At 43.0% G+C, this 27,167-nt stretch overlaps 1 protein-coding gene across 1 annotated transcript in view; it reads left to right on the top strand.

Annotated features, from left to right (window-relative positions):
* Nucleotides 1-27,167, top strand: part of HEPHL1 (hephaestin like 1) — an 87,460-nt gene that overhangs the window by 14,135 nt on the left and 46,158 nt on the right. The window contains 4 exon segments of the mRNA XM_040426327.1: nucleotides 15,912-16,156; nucleotides 20,775-20,987; nucleotides 22,399-22,575; nucleotides 24,289-24,543. Coding sequence (XP_040282261.1) covers nucleotides 15,912-16,156; nucleotides 20,775-20,987; nucleotides 22,399-22,575; nucleotides 24,289-24,543 — 890 coding nt within the window.

The following is a 27,167-nucleotide window of genomic DNA, read 5'->3' as shown; positions in this document are numbered from 1 at the left end:
ATCAGTCCAGACTGCAGAGAGAGCGGCCTTTGTTATCCTCTTGGCTCATGCAAATTATTTCCAGACTGCTGGACGCTCACATCTATGGGGAAGGGAAGTTCTGTTCATGAGAGCTCAGGGAATTTCCCCATTGAAGCAAGTGTGTGACGGTTTCTGCAAAACTTGTGTTCACAATTTCCAATAATCCAAGGGCCTGGTCATGGTCTGTCCGTAGATAAAACAAATGCAGACGAGGAGAAGTGTTACATACAGTCAAAATTATTTACTATATGTTCCTACCATTTATGTAGGGCAGGGCCCTAATGTAAGACATTTGAATCACACAAGTATTGTAAATGACCCCCTGCACCACACCCCAAAATGAATACAGAGATAGGGCCAGACCCCTAAAAAAAATACAGAAAAACACCAGACCCCCAAAACAAATACATACACCATAACAAAACCCTAAACAAACATAGACCAAACCATGTCAACTAACCGAGACAGACCAGACCCCCCAAGCCAAATACAGAACCCATAAAAAAAACCTAAACAAACACAGACCAAATCATGTAAACTAATATAGAGACAGACCAGACCCCCAAAACAAATGCAGACCCCATAGGAGACCCCTAAACAAACAAATGCCAAACCATGGAAACGAATATAGAGACAGACCAGACCCCCAAAACTAATACGGGCACCAAAACAAACCCCTAAGCAAACACAGACCAAACCATGTCAACTAACGGAGACAGACCAGACCCCTAAAACAAATACTGAACCCAGACCAGACCCCCAAAACTAATACAGACACCAAATCAAACCACTAAGCAAACACAGACCAGACCATGTCAACTAACAGAGACAGACCAGACTCCTAAAACAAATACAGAACCCATAACAAACCCCTAAACAAACACAGACCAAATCATGTAAACTAATATAGAGACAGGCCAGACCCCTAAAACAAATACAGAACCCATAACAAACCCCTAAATAAACACAGACCAAATCATGTAAACTAATATAGAGACAGACCAGACCCCCCAAAACAAATACAGAACCCAGACCAGACCCCCAAAACTAATACAGACACCAAAACAAACCACTAAGCAAACACAGACCAAACCATGTCAACTAATATAGAGACAGGCCAGACTCCCAAAACAAATACAGACACCATACGAGACCCCTAAACAAACACATGCAAAACCATCTAAGCTAACATAGAAAGAGCTCAAACTCCTAAACATACCAAACCATGTAAACTAATTGAGACAGACCAGACCCTCTAAAAAAATACAGACCTCATAAAAGACCCCTAAAAAAATAGAGACCCAATAACAGACATTAAAGGGGTTATCCAAGAATTAAGAAAATGAAAATACTTGAATATTACTTTATTATAAATATATTATATTATAAATATATTCTCAAGCACCTTTCATTAGTTATAATGGCTCATTTTGTCTAGGGAGCAATCATTAGGAGAAATAAAATGGCCGCCATCCTATTAGTACACACAAAACCTGTCCTAATCACACAGCAGGACAAGTTACTTCACAATACTGAGCTAAAGAGCTGCCTCATCCTCCTCTCTGCTTGTCAGGGATTATGATCCTGAATACAGTTGATAAGATCTTCAGCTGAATCTCTGTAGGAATGGATTTCATCAGAGGAGACTGCGTGTAATGAGCTGTAGCACTTATATGCAGTCACCATTACCACAGCCTGTCCTGTCCATCCTCTCTGTACTTCATGTCTCCTCTTGAATTCCATTCCCGCAGAGATTCAGCTGAAGATCTTATCAGCTGTATTCAGGTAGAGATGTCGCGAACATAAAAATTTTCGTTCGCGAACGGGCGAACCGCCATAGACTTCATTAGGCAGGCGAATTTTAAAACCCACAGGGACTCTTTCTTGCCACAATAGTGATGGAAAAGTTGTTTCAATGGGACTAACACCTGGACTGTGGCATGCCGGAGGGGGATCCATGGCAAGACTCCCATGGAAAATTACTTAGTTGACGCAGAGTGTGGTAAGTTGAATTCGCAATGCGATTAATATAACCTGCATGAATCGCATTGCGAATTCAACTTAGATCTGCGATCCTAATGGTTGTATTGCTAGAATTGACAAATATAACGGATATAGCACTATATTCTCAATCTTCGTTTCATTCTAGCAATACAACCATTAGGAACCCAGCTCTAAGTTGAATTCGCAATGCGATTACAACTTAGTCAAATTTGTGACACTGCAGCTTCATGAATCTAAGATGGATGCTGTCCTTGCTTTTTGATAGGAGGTGGGAGGGTCTGGGAGGAGGGGTATGCTGATTGGCTGGAATGTGTCTGCTGACTGTGAGGTACAGGGTCAAAGTTTGCTCAATGATGACGTATAGGGGGCGGACCGAACATCGCATATGTTCGCCCGCCGCGGCGAACGCGAACAAGCTATGTTCGCCGGGAACTATTCGCCGGCGAATAGTTCGGGACATCTCTATATTCAGGATCATAATGCCTGACAAGCAAAGCAGAGAGGAGGATGAGGCAGCTCTTTAGCTCAGTGTTGTAAAGTAACTTGTCCTGCTGTGATTAGGACAGGTTTTGTGTGTACTAATAGGAAGGCGGCCATTTTATTTCTCCTGATGATTGCTCTCTAGACAAAACAAGCCATTTTAGCTAATGAAAGGCATTTGGGAATATACAGTCATGTGAAAAAATTAGGACACCCTTTGAAAGCATGTGGTTTTTTGTAACATTTTTAATAAATGGTTATTTCATCTCCGTTTCAACAATACAGAGAGATTAAAGTAATCCAACTAAACAAAGAAAACTGAAGAAAAGTCTTTTCAAGATCTTCTGTAAATGTCATTCTACAAAAATGCCTATTCTAACTGAGGAAAAAGATAGGACACCCTCACATGTATTCCCTCTTAAATTGGCTCAGATCTCACACAGGTATATCACACCAGGTGCACATAATTAGTAGATCGTTACTCTGCATGTTGAATGAGGCTTGCCCTATTTAAACCTCAGACATTTAGTTTGGTGTGCTCCTGACTGTTGAAGTGAGAGTGAGCACCATGGTGAGAGCAAAAGAGCTGTCAGAGGACTTCAGAAAAAAGATTGTAGCAGCCTATGAGTCTGGGAAGGGATTTAAAAAGATCTCAAAAGATTTTGAAATCAGCCATCCACTGTCCGGAAGATAGTCTACAAGTGGAGGGCTTTCAAAACAACTGCCAACATGCCCAGGACTGGTCGCCCCAGCAAGTTCACCCCAAGAGCAGACCGCAAGATGCTAAAAGAGGTATCCAAAAACCCTAAAGTGTCATCTCGAGAACTACAGCAGGCTCTGGCTACTGTTGATGTAGAAGTACATGCCTCTACAATCAGAAAGAGACTGTACAAGTTTAACTTGCATGGGAGGTGTGCAAGGAGGAAACCTTTGCTTTCCAAGAGAAACATCGAGGCCAGACTGACATTTGCCAGCGATAAAGTTGACAAAGACCAGGACTTCTGGAATAATGTTCTTTGGACAGATGAGTCCAAAATTGAATTATTTGGACACAACAGCAGAGGACATGTTTGGCGTAAACCAAACACAGCATTCCAAGAAAAGAACCTCATACCAACTGTGAAGCATGGAGGTGGAAGTGTCATGGTTTGGGGCTGCTTTGCTGCAGCAGGACCTGGTCAGCTCACCATCATAGAATCCACGATGAATTCTACTGTGTATCAGAAGGTGCTTGAAGAACATGTGAGACCATCAGTTAGAAAATTAAAGCTGAAGCGGAACTGGACCATGCAACATGACAATGACCCAAAACATACTAGTAAATCAACCAAAGATTGGCTGAAAAAGAAGAAATGGAGAGTCCTGGAATGGCCAAGTCAAAGTCCAGATTTGAATCCCATTGAGATGCTGTGGGGTGACTTGAAAAGGGCTGTACGTGCAAGAAACCCCTCAAACATCTCACAGCTGAAAAAGTTCTGCATTGAGGAGTGGGGTAAAATTTCCTCAGACCGATGTCGAAGACTGGTAGATGGCTACAAGAACCGTCTCACTGCAGTTATTTCAGCCAAAGGAGGTAACACTCGCTATTAGGGGCAAGGGTGTCCTATCTTTTTCCTCAGTTAGAATAGGCATTTTTGTAGAATGACATTTACAGAAGATCTTGAAAAGACTTTTCTTCAGTTTTCTTTGTTTAGTCGGATTACTTTAATCTCTCTGTATTGTTGAAACGGAGATGAAATAACCATTTATTAAAAATGTTACAAAAAACCACATGCTTTCAAAGGGTGTCCTAATTTTTTCACAAGACTGTATTTCTAATAAAGTAATATTTAAGTATTTTCAATTTCTTAATTCCCAGAGAACCCCTTTAAACTCAGACCAAACCATGTAAACTAATCCAGAGACAGACCAGACCCCTAAAATAAATACAGACCCCATAAGAGACCCTTAAACAAATACAGACCAAAACATGTAAACTAACATAAAGACAGACCAGACCCCCTAACCAAATACAGATTTCATAAGAGACCCCTAAACAAATGCAAACCAAACCATGTGAATATAGAGACAGACCCTTAATAGGGTTGTGTCACTTCAGAAAATAGCATTTATTATATAGAGAAAGTTAATACAAGGCACTTACTAATGTATTGTGATTGTCCATATTGTCTCCTTTGCTGGCTGGATTCATTTCCCATAATATTATACACTGCTTGTTTCCATGGTTACAGCCACCCTGCAATCCAGCAGCGCTGGTTGTCATTGCAAACTATAGGAAAAGGCACTGGACTCTCTGGTGGCCGGGACTGTGGGAGTGCACATAGGCCAGCGTTTGTTCCTATAGTGTGCAAGAACGACCTCCATGGATGGATTGCAGGGTGGTCGTAACCATGGAAATGAGCAGAATATAATGTAAAAAAAAAAAGATGAATCCAGCCAGCAAAGGAGGCAATATGGACATTCACAATATATTAGTAAGTGCCTTGTATTAACTTTCTCTACATGATAAATGTAAAATGTCCCTTTAAACAAATACAGACACAGACTAGAACAAACCCTGAACACAAAAGACAGACCATATAATCTGAGACCCTTACCAGTGCCAGACTGGCCATCTGGCAATGCTGGCAAATTCCAGATGGGCCAGTGCCAGTGTGCGCTGCCCACTCCTGGGACATCGCTAGGCCAAAACATCAGGGGCTTGGGCACATGCAACTGTATGCCTGCCCTCAGAACATCAAGGCAGCTGAAAAGTGATGACTCCTGGCCCCGGTGTTCACTCTCATAGGCCAGAAACCACTAGGCCTGAAGCCTAAAAGGCAGAACACGAGCCTGCAACTTAGGCCACTGGCTGGAAGATACTTGTCACCTGCTTCCAAGACTACAATACAGGAGGCAGTATAACTACTGGGGACATTATAACTACTGGAACCTCTACACTTGGAATGGCCTTATTACTACTGGGAGCACTTTAGGGAGCCTTATTACTATTGGGGGCTTTGTAAGATCTGAGAAATTAGAAAATTGTGGAAGATCTGCCTGTCCATGCTAAGTCTGAGCTGTAACTGATGTGCTTAAAGGGATTCTGTCACCAGGTTTCACCCCTGTCAGCTAAACATATGCTGATGTTCAGGGCGTCTTCACGATTCCTAATGTGGGCTTATAAATGTCATCTGTGGGTTTATTTAGCTAAAAAACAGCTTTTACTAACCTGTCAGTCAAACAAATAAGGTGCCCAAGGGGATGTTAATGGGTGCAAGATGCCCGCCGCACCCACCGCCGTTCGTGCCCAGCGCCGCCTTTCCGGACTTCTGCGCCGCCTCCTAATCCTCTGTGCCGCCTCTCGGTCTCCCTCCCTCCCCCCTCCTCCTGCTGTAAGATCTCGCGCATACAGGGGTTGAGCGAAGTGCCGGCGCATGCGCACTTCACTGTAAGAAGCCAAATGGAGAAGTCCGCACGGGCGCATCAGGCAGAGCCCTGTGCGCAAGCACGAGATCTTACAGCAGGAGGAGGGGGAGGGAGAGCGAGAGGCGGCACAGAGGATTAGGAGGCGGCGCAGAAGTCCGGAAAGGCGGCGCTGGGCACGAACGGCGGTGGGTGCGGCGGGCATCTTGCATCCATTAACATCCCCTTGGGCACCTTATTTGTTTGACTGACAGGTTAGTAAAAGCTGTTTTTTAGCTAAATAAGCCCACAGATGACATTTAGAAGCCCACATTAGGAATCGTGAAGACGCCCTGAACATCAGCATATGTTTAGCTGACAGGGGTCAAACCTGGTGACAGAAACCCTTTAAATTTCCATTGCAAATAAAAACACTGTTCTACTATTAAATCTGCCTTATCGTTGCTTTCACGCTTCAGGGGACCCTTTCTTGCCCCTGACAATCCATCTCCACCAAGGGAACCCCACTTAACATCAGGCAGAAGAAACCCAGAACCAGGGTTGCCCCAAAGGGAAGGAAAGATGAACTATTCCCATAGCTGCATGGCACAGGGGAGTGCCAGAGTGTGTGACTACTACCTCTATTATTGCTACAACCACTCCTCTCCTCTCCCCACCTCTGGGCTTGCTGCAATAGTGGGCGCCATTATTATTATTGGGCACAATATAGTGGGAACTACTAACAGGGGCAATCTCAGGGAGCATTGTCATGGTAGGAGGCACTCTGGGAGAGAATTATAATGGGTAGAGCTTTTGGGAGCCATAGTAGTATGTGGGGAGCTATCTGTATGGTACTGTTATTTCTTCTGTATAATATTTGGGGGCTTTAGGGAGCTCAGCTGGCACAGTGCTGGGGGTAGCAGCACGATAACACTGTTTGGGCACCAGGAGGATGGGGTGATGAAGAAGTGAGGAATCTAAGGTGCCTGTGTGGCAAACCCAGCAGACATGAAACATGGCTGAAAGAGGTCATCATGGCGGTCTGCTCCCAATGGAGAAGATGAGGAAAGAGAACAACTAAATTAGAAGGGACGTCACTGGATACAATTGGTATATATTGTTGTATTCTCCTGTATGTTTGGAAGTGTTCAATGTAATGTCCATCCAGAATTGCCAGTAGCCCTGGTATAGGGGAATGCAAATCCCAGATCAGGCACTAAATAAATACAGATCCCAGACCAGACACTAAATAATACAGATCCCAGACTAGACACTAAATAATACAGATCCCAGACCAGACACTAAATAATACAGATCCCAGACCAGACACTAAATAATACAGATCCCAGACCAGACACTAAATAATACAGATCCCAGACCAGACACTAAATAAATACAGATCCCAGGCCAGACACTAAATAATACAGATCCTAGACCAGACACTAAATAATACAGATCCCAGACCAGACACTAAATAATACAGATCCCAGGCTAGACACTAAATAATACAGATCCCAGACCAGACACTAAATAATGCAGATCTTAGACCAGACACTAAATAATACAGATCCCAGACCAGACACTAAATAATACAGATCCCAGACCAGACACTAAATAATACAGATCCCAGACCAGACACTAAATAATACAGATCCCAGACCAGACACTAAATAATACAGATCCCAGACCAGACACTAAATAATACAGATCCCAGACCAGACACTAAATAAATACAGATCCCAGGCCAGACACTAAATAATACAGATCCTAGACCAGACACTAAATAATACAGATCCCAGGCTAGACACTAAATAATACAGATCCCAGACCAGACACTAAATAAATACAGATCCCAGGCTAGACACTAAATAATACAGATCCCAGACCAGACACTAAATAATGCAGATCTTAGACCAGACACTAAATAATACAGATCCCAGACCAGACACTAAATAATACAGATCCCAGACCAGACACTAAATAATACAGATCCCAGACCAGACACTAAATAATACAGATCCCAGACCAGACACTAAATAAATACAGATCCCAGGCCAGACACTAAATAATACAGATCCTAGACCAGACACTAAATAATACAGATCCCAGGCTAGACACTAAATAATACAGATCCCAGACCAGACACTAAATAATACAGATCCCAGACCAGACACTAAATAATACAGATCCCAGACCAGACACTAAATAATACAGATCCCAGACCAGACACTAAATAATTCAGTGTAAAGAAGAGGACCGGCACTCGCAAATGGAATTTTCACTGCTGTGGTTTATTCAGTCACTTATAAACACATATGCTGAAACGCGTCACTATGTGTTTATAAGTGACTGAATAAACCACAGCAGTGAAAATTCCATTTGCGAGTGCCGGTCCTCTTCTTTACATTGTTTGCTGGGACGCCGACCTTTTGACACGTGCACCGCAACCATCACAAGGCAGTGCCGACCCTTATCTTCAATATACTAAATAATTCAGATCCCAGACCAGACACTAAATAATTCAGATCCCAGACCAGATACTAAATAATACAGATCCCAGACCAGACACTAAATAATACAGATCCCAGACCAGACACTAAATAATACAGATCCCAGACCAGATACTAAATAATACAGATCCCAGACCAGACACTAAATAATACAGATCCCAGACCAGACACTAAATAATACAGATCCCAGACCAGACACTAAATAATACAGATCCCAGACCAGACACTAAATAAATACAGATCCCAGACCAGACACTAAATAATACAGATTCCAGACCAGACACTAAATAATACAGATCCCAGACCAGACACTAAATAATACAGATCCCAGACCAGACACTAAATAATACAGATCCCAGACCAGACACTAAATAATGCAGATCCCAGACCAGACACTAAATAATACAGATCCCAGACCAGACACTAAATAATTCAGATCCTAGACCAGACACTAAATAATACAGATAAACATTTGATCCAGCTCACCTCCGTAGTAGAGTATATGGTCCCGGCTCCAGAGGCCCTAGGGGAGTGTTCCCGTGGCAGGCTGCAGGTAAGGAGAAAGAAGGTCCCGGAGACAAATAGAGTTCCTCTATCAGCTTTCCTTTAATATTCACATGAAGTTGACAGACGTCACCACCCTCCACATGACATAATATTGACGCGTTTCGGGTAAGCACCCTTAGTTACGACTAAGGGTGCTTACCCGAAACGAGTCAATAGAGGAACTCTATTTGTCTCCGGGACCTTCTTTCTTCTTTTCACTAAATAATACAGATCCCAGACCAGACACTAAATAATACAGATCCCAGACCAGACACTAAATAATACAGATCCTAGACCAGACACTAAATAATACAGATCCCAGACCAGACACTAAATAATACAGATCTCAGACCAGACACTAAATATATTGAAAAAAATTATGAACTCAAACACTCCAAGTCTCCAAATCTTTATTTAGTCCTTTAAAAATGTACAGAACATGATGAACTAACACGTTTTGGATGAATCTCATCGTTACATTGTATCTGTATCTCCAGGACATTGTCAACATGTATGTCATGGAGTCCCATGAAGGGGATACTCTCTGTAATGTGCATATGGTCTATTACCATTTATATAATACAATCCTTAATTTAATGGGGTCTGTCCTGAGGACAGATTTGCTTTGAACAATTTGCTCAGAGCTACAATGAATGTGATCATTTCATATCTTTATGTTTTTAATGGGAAGATATTGGTGACATTTCAAGGTGATCTTTCAATGTATTTAGCATGAGTGGTGTCAGCTCAGCGTGGAATACTGCGTTACCTTTGATTGCCGTTATTATCATTGATTGTACTGTGTCATCAAGATGCTTGGGAATGTCATGGATCAGAGGTCACCAGAAAATGTTAAGGGAATAAGTGTAGTAAAAAGTGACATTGCTTTCTTAAAAAAGTTGTCCCGTGAAACATATTCTACATTTTTCAAACGAGCACCTGGATCTGATTACTTTTGTAATTGGGTGTAATTAAAAATTGAGTATAGCCACTGAGTTATTCACTGAAATCTGTATAGCGCCACCTGCTGTTTGCTCTTATTTCAATTTCTTTGTCCTGCTCACAGAGATGGAAGCACATGCTTAGTTCCATCTTTCAGCTGCCACTAGCGCCAGCAGAAAGGACATGCCCCCTGAGAAAGTACAAGCCCCCTAAACTGCCAGCTTGAAATAAATCTGGCAAAACAATTGGAGCAATGAATGGGGAGATCTCTGGATCCATGTGAGGTACAGGGCTGAATGAGAGTGTCATGTACTATATGATTTTCATTTTTTTACAAGAATCATGGGGTAACCCCTTTAAGAAAGTCTTCATACATTAAAGTGACCAGGGCTGCACTTGGGGTTGGGGAAGGGGGGTTGTTAACACTTGGAAACATCTAGTTTAAGCCTGCAGCCACTAGGGGGAGCTTGCTGTACTGAGATGAATAAGAGCTGTAGAAATGCCTATGCAGTGAGCTCCCTCTATTGGTAGTTGCACATATTTTTATTATGTTACTAGCAGAAGGACCCGGCTTCGCACGGGTATATTTCATCTATTTCATTTAATGTTTGTGTGTGTCATTAAAAGATAGACAGTATTCCCCATAACAATGAGCTCTACAGCACCCCGCCCCTTTAACAGTAAACTCCACAGTCCCCCACCCCTTAACACTGACCCCCCCACAGTGCCCCGCCACTTTAAAATAAGACCTCCACAGCGGCCCATCCTCGTAACTTTGACCATCACAGCAGCCCGCCCCTTTAACAGTGAGTTTCACAGCACCCACTCCCTTGACAGTGACCTCCTCAGGGGCCCGCTCCCTTAACAGTGACCTCCACAGTACCCCGCTGCCTTAACAGTGACCACACAGTACCCTGTTGTCTTAACAGTGACCTCCACAACAGTTGCCTCTTTAATAGTGGCCATTGCCCCCTTAACAGTGACCTCCACAGTGTCCGCCCCTTTAACATCTTTAACAGTGACCTACACAGCGGCCTGCCCCCTTAACAGTAACATCCACAGTGAACGCCTCTTTAACAGTGACCTGCACAGTGCCCGCCCCTTTAACAGTGACCTCCACAGCCCCCTGCCCCTTTAATGCTAGGGCTACACGACGAGATGTGTCGCGCAATATTTTGTCTCAACAATTTTTATAATGACAGGCTATGGTGTCGCCCTGCGACATGTGACATGCTGCGACTGCGACACGACAGTTGCAAAAAATCCATCCAAGACTATCATGATAAAAATTGTCGCGCAACATTGGTGCGACATCAATGTGGCGCGACACATGTAGCAGTGTAGATGTGCCCTATGTGTTGTGAGACTTATTGTCGCGCGACACATGTCGTCGTGTAGCCCTAGCCTAAAGCTGACCTACAGCAGTGAAGAAAAATGGCTGGGTTGTTATGGAAACCTGGAGTAAAACTGTGTGTATGTGGAGACTAAGGGTCTATCAGCTTCTATTGGCTGATAAGGGACATGTGACCGTGTGTATGGCAGTTGGTATATGAAGAGAAAGACTTGCAGGCTTGTATTGGCTAACACGTCCTAGAGAGCTGAGACCCCCACAAGATTTCTTTCCAGGTAGCAAGGGACGTGTATACCAAGTTTTGTTGAAATCGATGGTTTTTGAGTGATCGCGGAACATACATACACACATATATACCGTATTTTTCGCCCCATAAGACACACTCCCCCCCCCCCCCAAAAAAAGTGGGGGAATGCCCCCTGCGTCTTATGGGGTGAATGCTGCCATTTTACATAGCAGACTGCGATGTATCAACGGGGAGAGAGGAGGGTCTGGAGTCCGGGAACTTGAGGGGCCCAGTGCAGTCACTGTACTCTTACACCGGGCCCCGCCGCTCACAACAGTATTTCTAAACCGTAATCCTTAGCCTCTTAATAACTTTGTGGAGAAAGGGAGGTTTCTGCTTACTTTTACTAATTCGTGCCCTGTTGGGATGTTAAACATCTATGTGTATTGTAAAAGGTGGGGCATTGTATACGTTGAGTAAGTGATGTCTGTTCCATTGTCTCTCTGTGTGTATTGTCCTGCCTGTGTTGATTATGTTAACCATGGTGTACCATGATATTATCTCGGGCAGAGGGGAGGATTCTATGTGGGTTGTAACCTTGTGTTATGGGTTAATGCATATTTGTTGTGGGTGTCTACCTTGCATGGGAGGAGGGCATAAAAGGGATGATTCAACTGCTAATAAAAGTCACACGGATTTTACCCCTTCATGGAGTCTCGGCGCATGTTTGGGGGACTGGGATCTTCTATTCGCCTAATTTCGGATTTTCGGCTGTGGGTTCGGGAGTAAGCTGCATAAGGGCTCATCTGTATTATATGGGTTCCTTTACAAACTTTAACTAAAGTTGCGCTCTCCCCTGTATCAGCACTTACTAACGAGCATCTGGAGCAGGCAGAGCGGCTGGCAGCGTTACGTCACTCACTGACCTCGCGCGCCTGCTCCTCCCACTTTATGAATGAAGCAGGCGGAGCAGGCGCGCAATGTCAGTGAGTGACGTAACGCTGCCAGCCGCTCTGCCTGCTCCGGATGCTCGTTAGTAAGTGCTGATACAGGGGAGAGCGCAACTTTAGTTAAAGTTATTAAGAGGCTAAGGATTACTGTTCAGAAATACTGTTGTGAGCTGCGGGGCCGGGTGTATTGGGGGACAATGTTATTGGGGGGGAATCTGTGGATGACACATATATAGCAGTGTCATCCATAGATCTCCCCCATAACAGTGTCATCCACAGATGCCCCTCCCCATAAAAGTACCATTGACAGATCCCCCGTAACAGTGCCATCCACAGATCCCCCCCACATAACAGTGCCATCCACAGATTCCCTCCATAACAGTGCATCATCCACAGATCCCCCATAATAGTGTCATGCACAGACCATTATTAGTTCAAAACCCACCAAAAGCACACCTTTTCGTTAAAACATTTTTTTTCTTATTTTCCTCCTAAAAAACGTAGGTGCGTCTTATAGGGCGAAAAATACGGTACGTCCTTCTTATATATATATATATATATATATATATATATATAATCAGAAAATAACTCTGACTTCTATACAGAATTCTGGACCTATTTACTTTGTACATGAGAACAGTTTTCTGAAGCAAGGCCACCATAAACCCCTTCACCAACCCAAAAATTATAATAAGAAGAATCATTTGCTTTGGTGTTAATTTTTATAACTTAAAGGGGTTTTCCCATCTGAGACAATGGAGGCATATCACTAGGATATGCCCCTATTGTCTGATAGGTGCTGGTCCCACACCTACACTAGGAACGGAGCAGGGAAAGAGGTGGCCAGAGGACCCCGGTTTTATCCGGGTCTGGCCACCGCCAAGCACTCTCCCCATAATGGTGAAAGGGAGCACACCTCGCTTGCGCGGTCACCATTCCCATTCATTTCTATGGGGCTGACGGAAATAGCCGAGCCAGTGCTTTTTTTGGCAACCCCATAGAAATGAATGTAGCGCGGCTGCGCATGCGCAGTGCACCCTCCACAACTTTCGGAGCTCTGTTCTCGGTGTAGGTGCGGGTCCCAGAGGTGGCACCTGCACCTATCAGACAATGGGGGCATATTCTAGAGATATGCCCCCATTGTCTGAGGTGGGAAAAACCCCTATAATACTAGATGACAGCTGCTAACCCACCCTAGACTTCAAGGAATATTAGGGATTAACCTATAACCTCTCTAGAGTACTCAGTCCAGTAGAGATTAAATGGAGTGACGGTGCGCACTGCTCTATTCAAATGGGCGGCACAAAACCGTATTCTCATGATCGGTTGCGATCCCGGTTATCTGAACACCCCCAATCAGACACTTATCACCTATCCTGTGGCAGTGTTCATTAAATCCTAAATAGCACCTTATAAAAATGTGATATGTCATATACGTAACAAGTCGGGAAATTCCGTATAATTGGGAAATCATTTAAGTTCTGGACAACAATCCACTTGGAAATTCTACTCTCTATAAAAAGGGAGAAAATAAATCAATTATTTATTTTCTCCTTTTTTTCCGGTCAATACAGAAGGAATTAATCTTGGTATGGAATTCGGCTGATTGCTTCCACCTTGAGCTTCGTTATGCAAATGCTGAGTCACTATAGAGATACAATTGTACTGTCCCTTTAAAAACCTCCCTCTCTATCTTTTTTTCCCCACTGTTCAGGGCCTCAGAATAAATTGCTGTCAAACACTAGAGTATTGTATACAGCGCTATTCCTGGAACAGGGTAATCAATGCAGAACAAAAAAATAAAAAATATAGGAAAAACATGACTTTATTTATCCACACGCCTTCGAGCAGAATGAATTCAACTGAAACAATGGTATTCACAGGCACAATGAATAGACAGAAGCCTTGGGGACAAAGATTATGGAGATCTAAAGATCTAAAGATCTAGGACATTTTAACAACTGTGTACATTTTTGCAATCTTTCTTTTATTTTTCTAATGTATGAAAAATGAAAAACAAAGCAATTTTTGCAAATATTCTTAATTAAAAAATATCCAGATGTTTTAGATGTGTCTCCATGGTTACAGACTACACACAAACCCTGTGTTGTCTGATCATGCAGTCGAACAGTACTTCTTGACAGCAAACCCCCTTTGCATGCTCAACCACTAAGTATACATAAGGATAACGTAGAGGACTGGTGGAAGGGAGTGACACAGGACTATAGGATCAGTCCCTGCTCCCATAGTCATATTTTTGCAAATGTCATCTATTTCATTGGCACTGAATGGAAGGTTCAAGAGTCAAAAACATTTGACTTTTGCTAGGAGTTGTAGCCCTTGTAGCCCTTCATTTTAGGAATAAGTAGGGATAGTCCTAGCTCTCGAACATACCCATCAATGTTATCTTTTGACACAACTTTGTGATATGTTAGTAGGTAAAGGGTCTGGTTTAAGAATCCAGTGCACAAGAAAAAGGAAATTGCGGCACTAACCTTTGGATTTAAAAAACTTTCTTTATTCTTTCATTGTTAAAAAATGGGTCAGCGGGACAGACAACATAAAATGCACATGTAAAAGATCATCAACAGCCGTTTCGCGCTTGTATGCGCTTCCTCTGGCCTCCTAAAGGGTCTGGTTTATTTTCATTTATGCTATTAGGGTATTCTACGTTAAAGGGGTTGCCCAGCTTTTATTAAGTGTTGTCCCATCCCCAGGAAGGACCATCAACCAGCTGACCACAAGGGTCCATCACCCCGCACCTCAGCTGTCCAGGTGTAGCTCTGATGCTGGACTGTGTAGTGGATCTACAATGACTTCTCATTTTCAAATCCACAATGGGGCAGATGCTAAATATAGTTATGACGAGGCATACGCCTTGTGATAAATTAGGTGCAGCATCCACAAGTCCGTGACTGGCATAGATTTCAGCGTTCTTCTACACCAAAAAACTGGCATAGAAGATGATAAATGTGGCGGGGCCGCTGGTCCACCCCCTACTTGCCCTCGTCATCCCCCCTTTTTGGGAAAGTGTTGAGGCTGGCGGAGAAATGGCACAAGCGCTGTTAAAAAAAGTAGCAAGTGCGAAAAAAGTGGCGTGTTCTATTGATAAATATGGCACAATATGTTCATTACAATAGCTACAGTGTAATGTGTAATTTTCCCTGTGGTGGCAGTGTAGGAAGATGGATTGCTAGTCTCTTCCACAGATTCCAGCCACAGGACACCCTTTCATCTTATCGGCTTATTTTGATCCAACAAAAATGAGATTGTGCAAAGTGGACAACCCCTTTAAACAAAGGAGAACTACCCCATTAACTAGTTATCTGGCCAGTAACTTACTATGTAGTTAGCGCATGCATCATGATCACTACATTTTCTAATAAATTATTTCAATCATATTCTAAATTATGTTTTTTTTATTTTATTATGTGTTACAATTTGCCATTTTAAGCTTATTATATTTGTATATATATGTATTATTATTTTTTTACCAGACATGCATCAGTATATCTGGAAACGGGAAAAAACAGAATAGGACGTGTCTACAAGAAGGCCATCTACAAACAGTTTACTGGTGCCCAGTACACTGAGGAGGTCAGTAAACCTGCCTGGCTAGGATTTCTCGGCCCAATTATCAAGGCAGAGGTTGAAGACACCATCATTGTACACCTGAAGAATTTTGCTTCACGATCATATACTCTACATCCACATGGGGTTTTCTACAAAAAAGATTCAGAAGGTAAATATGTTTGTTTCCCATTGTGCCATTTTAGATTGTTCCACTGTTCCAGTAAAGGTCCTGAGAAATATACAATGATTAAACAAGGACTGGGCCATGTACTGGGGATATTATTGGAAGCACTTGATAATATACAGGGTGGGCCATTTATATGGATACACCTTAATAAAATGGGAATGGTTGGTGATATTAACTTCCTGTTTGTGGCACATTAGTATATGTGAGGGGGGAAACTTTTCAAGATGGGTGGTGACCATGGCGGACATTTTGAAGTCGGCCATTTTGAATCCAACTTTTGTTTTTTCAATAGGAAGAGGGTCATGTGACACATCAAACTTATTGGGAATTTCACAAGAAAAACAATGGTGTGCTTGGTTTTAACGTAACTTTATTATTTCATGAGTTATTTACAAGTTTCTGACCACTCATAAAATGTGTTCAATGTGCTGCCCATTGTGTTGGATTGTCAATGCAACCCTCTTCTCCCACTCTTCACACACTGATAGCAACACCGCAGGAGAAATGCTAGCATAGGCTTCCAGTATCCGTAGTTTCAGGTGCTGCACATCTCGTATCTTCACAGCATAGACAATTGCCTTCAGATGACCCCAAAGATAAAAGTCTAAGGGGGTCATAGAAACATAGAAACATAGAATGTGTCGGCAGATAAGAACCATTTGGCCCATCTAGTCTGCCCAATATACTGAATACTATGGATAGCCCCCGGCCCTATCTTATATGAAGGATGGCCTTATGCCTATCCCATGCATGCTTAAACCCCTTCACTGTATTTGCAGCTACCACTTCTGCAGGAAGGCTATTCCATGCATCCACTACTCTCTCAGTAAAGTAATACTTCCTTATATTACTTTTAAACCTTTGCCCCTCTAATTTAAAACTGTGTCCTCTTGTGGTAGTTTTTCTTCTTTTAAATATGCTCTCTTCCTTTACCGAGTTGATTCCCTTTATGTATTTAAAAGTTTCTATCATATCCCCTCTGTCTCTTCTTTCTTCCAAGCTATACATATTAAGGTCCTTTAACCTTTCCTGGTAAGTTTTATCCTGCAATCCATGTACTAGTTTAGTAGCTCTTCTCTGAACTCTCTCTAGAGTATCTATATCCTTCTGGAGATATGGCCTCCAGTACTGCGCACAATACTCCAAGTGAGGTCTCACCAGTGTTCTGTACAGCGGCATAAGCACTTCACTCTTTCTACTGCTTATACCTCTCCCTATACATCCAAGCATTCTGCTGGCATTTCGTGCTGCTCTATTACATTGTCTTCCCACCTTTAAGTCTTCTGAAATAATTACTCCTAAATCCCTTTCCTCAGATACTGAGGTCAGGACTGTGTCAAATATTCTATATTCTGCCCTTGGGTTTTTACGCCCCAGGTGCATTATCTTGCACTTATCCACATTAAATTTCAGTTTCCAGAGTTCTGACCATTCTTCTAGTTTTCCTAAATCCTTTTCCATTTGGCGTTTCCCTCCAGGAACATCAACCCTGTTACATATCTTTGTGTCATCAGCAAAAAGACAAACCTTACCAGCGAGGCCTTTTGCAATATCACTTATGAAGATATTAAACAAAATCGGTCCCAGTACAGATCCCTGTGGAACCCCACTGGTAACATTACCTTGTTTTGAATGTTCTCCATTGACTACAACCCTCTGTTGTCTGTCACTCAGCCACTGCCTAATCCACTCAACAATATGGGAGTCCATGCTCAATGACTGCAGTTTATTGATAAGTCTTCTATGTGGGACAGTGTCAAAAGCCTTACAAAAATCTAGATATGCGATGTCTACTGCACCTCCACCGTCTATTATTTTATTCACCCAGTCAAAAAAATCTATAAGATTTGTTTGACATGATCTCCCTGAAGTAAACCCATGTTGTTTTTCATCTTGCAATCCATGGGATTTTAGATGTTCCACAATCCTATCCTTTAATAGGGTTTCCATTAATTTGCCTACTATTGATGTCAGACTCACTGGTCTATAGTTGCTCGATTCCTCCCTACTACCTTTCTTGTGAATGGGCACGACATTTGCCAATTTCCAATCTTCCGGGATGACTCCTGTTACTAATGATTGGTTAAATAAATCTGTTAACGGTTTTGCCAGCTCACCACTAAGCTCTTTTAATAATTTTGGGTGTATCTCATCAGGCCCCTGTGACTTATCTGTCTTCACCTTAGACAAATCGGGAGATCGGGAGACCTTGGGGGCCATTCAACTGGCCCACGACGACCAATCCACTTTCCAGGAAACTGTTCATCTAGGAATGCTCGGACCTGACACCCATAATGTGGTGGTGCACCATCTTGCTGGAAAAACTCAGGGAACGTGCCAGCTTCAGTGCATAAAGAGGGAAACACATCATCATGTAGCAATTTCACATATCCAGTGGCCTTGAGGTTTCCATTGATGAAGAATGGCCCCACTATCTTTGTACCCCATATACCACACCATACCATCAATTTTTGTGTTCCAACAGTCTTGGAGGGATCTACCCAATGTGGGTTAGTGTCAGACCAATAGCGGTGGTTTTGTTTGTTAACTTCACCATTCACATAAAAGTTTGCCTCATCACTGAACAAAATCTTCTACGTAAACTGAGGGTCCTGTTCCAATTTTTGTTTTGCCCATTCTGCAAATTCAGTGCGCCGATCTGGGTCATCCTCGTTGAGATGCTGCAGTAGCTGGAGTTTGTAAGGGTGCCATTTGTGAGTAGCTAATATCCGCCGAAGGGATGTTCGACTAATGCCACTCTCCAGTGACATGTGGCGAGTGCTACGCTGTGGGCTCTTGCTGAATGAAGCTAGGACAGCCACTGATGTTTCTTCATTAGAGACAGATTTCATGCGTCCACATTTTGGCAAATCCAACACTGAACCAGTTTCACGAAACTTAGCAAGCAGTTTGCTAACTGTAGCATCGGAGATGGGTGATCTCGTAGGGTGTCTTGCATTGAAATCTGCTGCAATGACCCGGTTACTGCGTTCACCAGACATCAACACAATTTCTATCCGCTCCTCACGTGTTAACCTCGGCGACATGTCAATGGCTATAAGCAAAGAGAAACTTGTAAATAACTCATGAAAGAATAAAGTTACGTTAAAACCAAGCACACCATTGTTTTTCTTGTGAAATTCCCAATAAGTTTGATGTGTCACATGACCCTCTTCCTATTGAAAAAACAAAAGTTGGATTCAAAATGGCCGACTTCAAAATGGCCACCATGGTCACCACCCATCTTGAAAAGTTTCCCCCCTCACATATACTAATGTGCCACAAACAGGAAGTTAATATCACCAACCATTCCCATTTTATTAAGGTGCATGCATATAAATGGCCCACCCTGTACATATTTTCCAAAATGTGGTTTGCCACATTTCTGACCTCTGTACTGTACGTTGATGGCTCCAGAGGTAGAGCAGATGACTCACTGATGGTTCATGTTCTTAAAGGGTCACTGTAATTTTTTTTTTATTTGCTAGTTTATTAGAGCTAGACATGTATACCTGAGTTAGTCTGTCAATGATTGCCAAAAGATCTGTAATTACCTTATAATAACAGCTTTCATTAATGTCCTCTGTCCCATTCCACTGCTCCCTTAAAAGACCGTTGCTAGGGCTCATCTGTCTCCGGCTTGGAAGACGGAGGGGCGGTCCTTCCTACTGCATGCCTGCATTAGGCTTCAGAGTGATCTCAGTAATCCAATCTGATTGGCTGGCAGGGAGCTGCTGGCTACAGCAAGTGTGTATGGGAAGTGAGGGAAAGCAGTTTTGGCCTCAGAGAACTGGCAGAGGAGCCATCTTGAGAAGGTCCTCATATTGTAAATGTTTAAACAGCCGTAACTAAGGGGAAAAACTCAAGGAAAACAGTGGTATGTGAAGAAACTAAAGATTCCTTTATGCATAATTCTGCTGCAGCAGTAACATATGCTAAAATGGATTTTTTGATGAAAACATGACGGTTACACTTTAAGACATCTACCTTTGTGTGCTGGTCTGAAAGGCACTCTCCTGTCCATTCTATTAGCATCTTCCTAAATTGTGAACTTGTGTATGATGCAGGAAATAGAAGAGGATAGCCATGGGGTATACATATGCCCCACCGTGGTATGAATCTCATGGCCAGCAGTCAAATACAGGTGCAATCTTTAACGTCTGTTCTAACAAAGCAGAGGGGCTGAGTACTAGGCTGATGGCAAGATGAATGGCAACGATTGAGAATTTGATTTTGGGGTATATATTTCCCCCATGGCGGTTCCCCTCTATTTTCAGAATCATCAAAGGAAGTGATTCCACTATTGCAGTAAATAGGAGCATATTTGTATATAACTGCAATACACTGATATATCAGGAAGCTTTACCTAAAGAAAGTCCCTACTGCCCCAACTTCATATAAATGATCAACATGTGGGGATAGCAATGATGTTTTCTCTTTAAGGTAAATTGGTTCATACTATGTACGGTTTGTTGCCTTCTGGATCAGCAAGGATAAACCCGTCACTGCTTGCTGATGATTGTATGACTTGTTGGACAGATGTCTTTTTAGACCATACTGTGTAATTTTGAATAAACTGGTTATGTATTCTATATTATAGGAGCTTTTTATCCAGATGGAACCAGCAAATCTGACAAACGGGATGACGCAGTTCCTCCTGGTGGACATCACACCTATACTTGGATTGTCAAACAGGAATATGCCCCAACCCCTGAAGACCCCAACTGTCTGACCTGGATCTATCACTCCCATATCGATGCTCCTAGAGATATAGCAAGTGGATTGATAGGGGCCCTGCTGACTTGTAAGAAAGGTACATATTATGGAGCCTATACTGTATATGGTGAGAAATGTGTTCTGTCATTACAAGTGAGGCGTTTATTTTAGCAGTGCCTCAAAGTTTTTACGTCACTCACTGAATGACAATGGAGGGACCATCTTTGCTTCATCATTGGATATCTTAAGGTGCCCATACACATTAGTCTAAAGTTAAACAAAATGGAAGATTTCTACCGAAACAATTGTTTTAGGTGACCAGTGACAGTTCTTCATCGTCTGTAAAAAAGTTAGTTGTGTTTGAAATTAGGTCTTTCATGTATAGCCCAGTTCCACTAAATGTGTACAAGGTGAAGGCCAATCCGGATTATAATATTTATGTCTCTGTCTCCCGATGATCGTTTGTTCAACTGCAGTCCAATCTTCAACCACTTCTGTCTAATGTACATGGCCACCTTTAAGCCATACACTTCAGATATCAAATGAATACGTATTCTGCGAACAGCTTCTTTACAGTATGTCTCCAAAAAAAACCTTACACATGATTATACAGATTTCAGCTGATTGCTGGGGGTTCTAGCAGTGGGAAACTCTCTGATCAGCTTAAAGGGGTTGTCCCACAAAAAATATTCTCCAGTTTTCAAACCAGCACCTGGATCTGTAATACTTTTGTAATTGAATGTAATTAAAAATGTAGCATAGTCGCCGAGGTATTTAATAATATGTATCTGTACAGCGCCACCTGCTGTTTGTTTTTTTCTTATTTCTTAGTCCGGCTCATAGAGATGGCCGCACATGCTCAGTTTCATCCTTCAACTTCCTTCTGAGCTGTGATAGGGAGAGAGCAGCAGCAGAATGGACACGCCTGTTAGCCCAGCGGTCCGTGCCGGCGCTGCTGTCCCTACCCGCGGGCGTGGGCGCCGGGCTCCCTCTTTCCCTCCTGCTGCCAAGCGCGGGCAACAGGTAGCTTAACTGTTGGGGGCGGGTCGGAGGTCCGGCTGCAGCACGGCAAACATGCCGAGAGGCGGCCGGAATAAAACTATGTGTCGTAGGCAGAGAGAAGGCTGCCACTGGTGTGAAGGCAGACAAATCATGCGGTGTAAACAGCGATCTGCTGCCCAGAAATAATGAATCTGTAAGAGGACGAGCGATGGCAGTAGCTATCACTCATCCCCATACAGCGGAGGTGATCACTGTATGCATATATAGCTCTTCACCTCATTATCTGGGAGGAACAGTAATGGCTTGCTTAGTCGGATCGTGTATGTGTTCGCTTATGTGTATAGCGGTGAGCTAAGTGGCTTAGATACGTCAAATGATGGTCATTAAGCTATTGGAGATATCTACCAACTAATATTTATCATCACATTTTCTGCACATGTTGAGGGATCTGGCTTCATTCAAGAATCCATGAACCTCATTATAATTGCCGTGTCGCCATACTCCAGGAACGTTGGACAGTTCGCTGAAACGGGTGGACGTTGATAAAGACTTTGTGCTGATGTTCTACGTGGTTGATGAAAATATCAGCTGGTACTTGGAGGAGAATATTCAGCTATACTGCTCCGAGCCCGACACGGTAGATGTGGACAACGAAGACTTTCAGGAGAGCAACCAGATGCACGGTAAGTGTCCCCAAGATGTTACAAAAAGAACAAACAAATCATAAATGTATCAGTGTTTTGTGGCTTTGGGGTTTCATCCATAACAATTAGAAACAACCTTGGGCTGAAGGACCAAGACAAATTTTTACATTTTTTTTCAGTTTCAAGAACATATTTTTCATATACAGTACCTTACTACTGGGGCTCATTCAGACGACCGTAGTGTTTTGAAGCTCTCATATTGCGCATCTGCAAAACACGGATATTGGCTGTGTGCGTTCTGCATTTTGCGGACCGCACATGGCCGGCCCTATGATAGAAAATGCCTATTCTTGTCCGCAATTGCAGACAAGAATAGGACTGGCTCTATCTTTTTTGTGGAGCAGCGGAACAGAACTAATGAATGGTTCAGCTCCCGTTCCGCAGAAATGCGTCTTGGATGCGGACCCATTCACTTTAATGGGGCAGCAAAAGATGCGAGAGCAGCACTCCATGTGCTGTCCGCATCCGTTGTGCCATTCCGTTGCCCTACAAAAAGAAATTGAACATGTCCTATTCTTGTCTGTTTTGTGGACAAGAATAAGTATTTCTAATATGGGTGGCAAAAGTGTTTTGCAGATCCTGAATCTGCGGACCGCAAAAGACGGCGTAGTTGTGTGCATGAGGCCTTAGAAGATAATCCTCTGCTCAGGGGAGTGGGTACTCATAGAGCTTTTCTATATTGCCTAATGTTAGCTGCTGCTAGAGTGCTTTTGCCTACTTTTTGGCTCTCTCCTGAAGTACCATCCATAGAGCATTGGACCAATAAGGTAGACCAGATTTACAGGCTAGAAGAGATCTCCCATTGGGAGCAACGTACTAGATCCACCTTTCTCTCGATATGGGCCCCTTGGAAGAGGTTTAGACAGTTCCCCTGACTACCACTATTCTCTCTCTTCAGGTTCTGATTAGTGCCTTATTTACTGCTTTATTGTAAGTTATGTTTATTGATGTTAAGTATGCATCATTATGGTCTTCATTTGTAACTACCTTTAATACTACATCTTGTGTAATATGTTTATGCAACAATGAAGTTTATTCGCATATAAAACAATAAAAATTGTTAAAAAATAAAATAAAAAAAAGAAGATAATCCTCAAGATGATCCTCCCATCTTGGCCACAGTGGAGAGCAGTTACAATGGGTGTCTCTTTCTTTGGAGGACCTCTGATCGCTTAAAGGTGCAGTCACATCACCGTTTAGCTTTACGTTCTTCTGATCTGTCAGAAGAAGACAGAGAAAAAAATAACAGGATCCTGTTAAAAAAAAAAAAAGGATCCTGTTGCATCAGTTGTCATCCATTTCCGTTTTTTAGACAGGAAAAAAAGTACTGCATGCAGTACTTTTGTTTCCATCTAAAAAAACAACTCTCGGGCTACTTTCACATTAGCGTTTTTTCGCTGGATTCGGCAGGGTTCAGCAAAAACACTTCCGTTACTGATAATACAACCGTCTGCATCCGTTATGAACGGATCCGGTTGTATTATCTCTAACATAGCCAAGGCGGATCCGTCATGAACTCCACTGAAAGTCAATGGGGGACTGATCCCTTTTCTATTGTGTCAGAGAAAACGGATCAGTCCCCATTGACTTGCATTGTGGGTCATGGTGGACCCATTTTGCTCCGCATCCCAGGACGGACAGCAAACCGCCGCGTGCATATGGTTTTCATGATGTATGTCTATTTATTTCCAGCTCTTAACGGCTTTCTCTACGGGAACCTTCCGGCTGTGGACATGTGCCTCGGAGAGTCGGTGTCCTGGCACTTGTTTGGAATGGGTAATGAAGTGGATATCCACTCTGCGTTCTTCTATGGTCACACAGTCACCAACCAGGGACACAGAACCGATGTCATCAACCTGTTCCCTGCCACGTTTGTTACAGTGGAAATGACGCCATCAACGCCCGGATCGTGGATGTTGAGCTGTCAAGTGAACGACCACATTCAAGGTAAGCACAAGGCTAACAGGTTCTGCAGGCAAAGTAGTCAGGTGCCCACGGCACCTCTGAAAGTGGTACATGGAAGGAGTAGGAAACGTGCAAGAATCATTTAAGTCGCCGAGTACAAGCGCTAGGCCATGGAGCTGAAGAGACATGGGGTGTGCACGTATGAACGCTATGCTACTCCATGTAAATGGGGGAGAATGGGCTCCCGTTCTCATAATCGGCGGGGGCCCCAGCCGTCAGACCCCCACTGATCGGACACTTATCCCCTATCCTGTGGATAGGTGACAAGTTGTCTTCATGGGGCAACCCCTTTAACCTGTCCACATGTTGTATGGAGCATTGCAGATCCGCTCCTTTGACTTCAATGAGCCTGAGCTGCAGTACCAGATACAACCCAAAGACAGGCGTGGCGCTGTTTCTGGAAGAAAGCAGAGTCGTGATTTTTTTTTCTATACTGGATAAACCTTCTCTTAATATTGAATTTGCCACATTTATACAGCCTAGGTGATTTGTCTGAGTTACAAATCAGTAGCCAAAATCTCTGCTGTCCTGATAATTTGCTACAATGTATCAGTGCAGATGAAATACATCAGTCTGAATCCAGAATGTATCACACGTAGGATTGTTTATACCGGATACAAGTGTGTCCCCTTCGCAGCTGTTAGAAGTACTAGGGCTCATGCACATGACTGTATGTATTTTGGGGTCCACAAAATGCAGATCTGCAAAAAAAAACAAAAAACGTATGACATCTGTGTGACTTTTTTTTGCGGATCCATTGTAACAATGCCTGTCCTTGTCCGCAAAACGGACAAGAATAGGACATGTTCTATTTTTTTGCAGAACGGACATACGGATACAGAATGCATATGGAGTCATTTCCGTTTTGTTGCAGACCCATTGAATTGAAGGGTTCGACATATGGGCGGCAAAAATAAACGGAACGGAAATGGACACAAAATACGCCCTTATGGTGCAGATTTTGTTGTTGATTTCCAGTATGAGAATACAGTATCTCTATTCATTTCAATGGAAAACTGATTCTGCGGCGGAAAACGCTGCAGAAAAATTTGCAACAAAATTTGCACGTTTTACACTGCAGAATCAATTTTCCATTGAAAAATCTGCAACACAACATTATTTTTGCTGCAGAATATACATTTCTCAGCAGAACAGAAGGCAGGGATAGATAACTTTCAGACCCATAGGATAACATGCGGTGGCGAGGAATATGCAGTTATACTAACCTGAAAATGTACTTTCTATACTCATAAAGGAATAAATCCTCCTGCTGATTGCGGTGGAGACAGAATGTACAGTCGTGCCCAAAAGTTTTGAGAATGACACAAATATTCGTTTTCACACAGTTTGCTGCTAAACTGCATTTAGATCTTTGTTTCAGTTGTTTCTGTGATGTAGTGAAATATAATTACACGCACTTCATACCTTTCAAAGGCTTTTATCGACAATTACATGACATTTATGCAAAGAGTCAGTATTTGCAGTGTTGGCCCTTCTTTTTCAGGACCTCTGCAATCCGACTGGGCATGCTCTCAATCAACTTCTGGGCCAATTCCTGACTGATAGCAACCCATTCTTTCATAATCACTTCTTGGAGTTTGTCAGAATTAGTGGGTTTTTGTTTGTCTACCCGCCTCTTGAGGATTGACCACAAGTTCTCAATGGGATTAAGATCTGGGGAGTTTCCAGGCCATGGACCCAAAATTTCAACGTTTTGGTCCCCGAGCCACTTAGTTATCACTTTTGCCTTATGGCACGGTGCTCCATCGTGCTGGAAAATGCATTGTTCTTCACCAAACTGTTGTTGGATTGTTGGAAGAAGTTGCTGTTGGAGGGTGTTTTGGTACCATTCTTTATTCATGGCTGTGTTTTTGGGCAAAATTGTGAGTGAGCCCACTCCCTTGGATGAGAAGCAACCCCACACATGAATGGTCTCAGGATGCTTTACTGTTGGCATGATACAGGACTGATGGTAGCGCTCACCTTTTCTTCACCGGACAAGTCTTTTTCCAGATGCCCCAAACAATCGGAAAGAGGCTTCATCGGAGAATATGACTTTGCCCCAGTCCTCAGCAGTCCATTCACCATACTTTCTGCAGAAGATCAATCTGTCCCTGATGTTTTTTTTGGAGAGAAGTGGCTTCTTTGCTGCCCTTCTTGACACCAGGCCATCTTCCAAAAGCCTTCACCTCACTGTGCGTGCAGATGCGCTCACACCTGCCTGCTGCCATTCCTGAGCAAGCTCTGCACTGGTGGCACTCCGATCCCGCAGCTGAATCCTCTTTAGGAGACGATCCTGGCGCTTGCTGGACTTTCTTGGACGCCCTGAAGCCTTCTTAACAAGAATTGAAAATCTTTCCTTGAAGTTCTTGATGATCCTATAAATTGTTGATTGAGGTGCAATCTTAGTAGCCACAATATCCTTGCCTGTGAAGCCATTTTTATGCAACGCAATGATGGCTGCACGCATTTCTTTGCAGGTCACCATGGTTAACAATGGAAGAACAATGATTTCAAGCATCACCCTCCTTTTAACATGTCAAGTCTGCCATTTTAACCCAATCAGCCTGACATAATGATCTCCAGCCTTGTGCTCGTCAACATTC

The sequence above is a fragment of the Bufo bufo genome, chromosome 3 (assembly GCF_905171765.1).
Source record: "Bufo bufo chromosome 3, aBufBuf1.1, whole genome shotgun sequence".
Classification (NCBI taxonomy): domain Eukaryota; kingdom Metazoa; phylum Chordata; class Amphibia; order Anura; family Bufonidae; genus Bufo; species Bufo bufo.
This window is presented reverse-complemented; position numbering and strand designations above follow the sequence as displayed.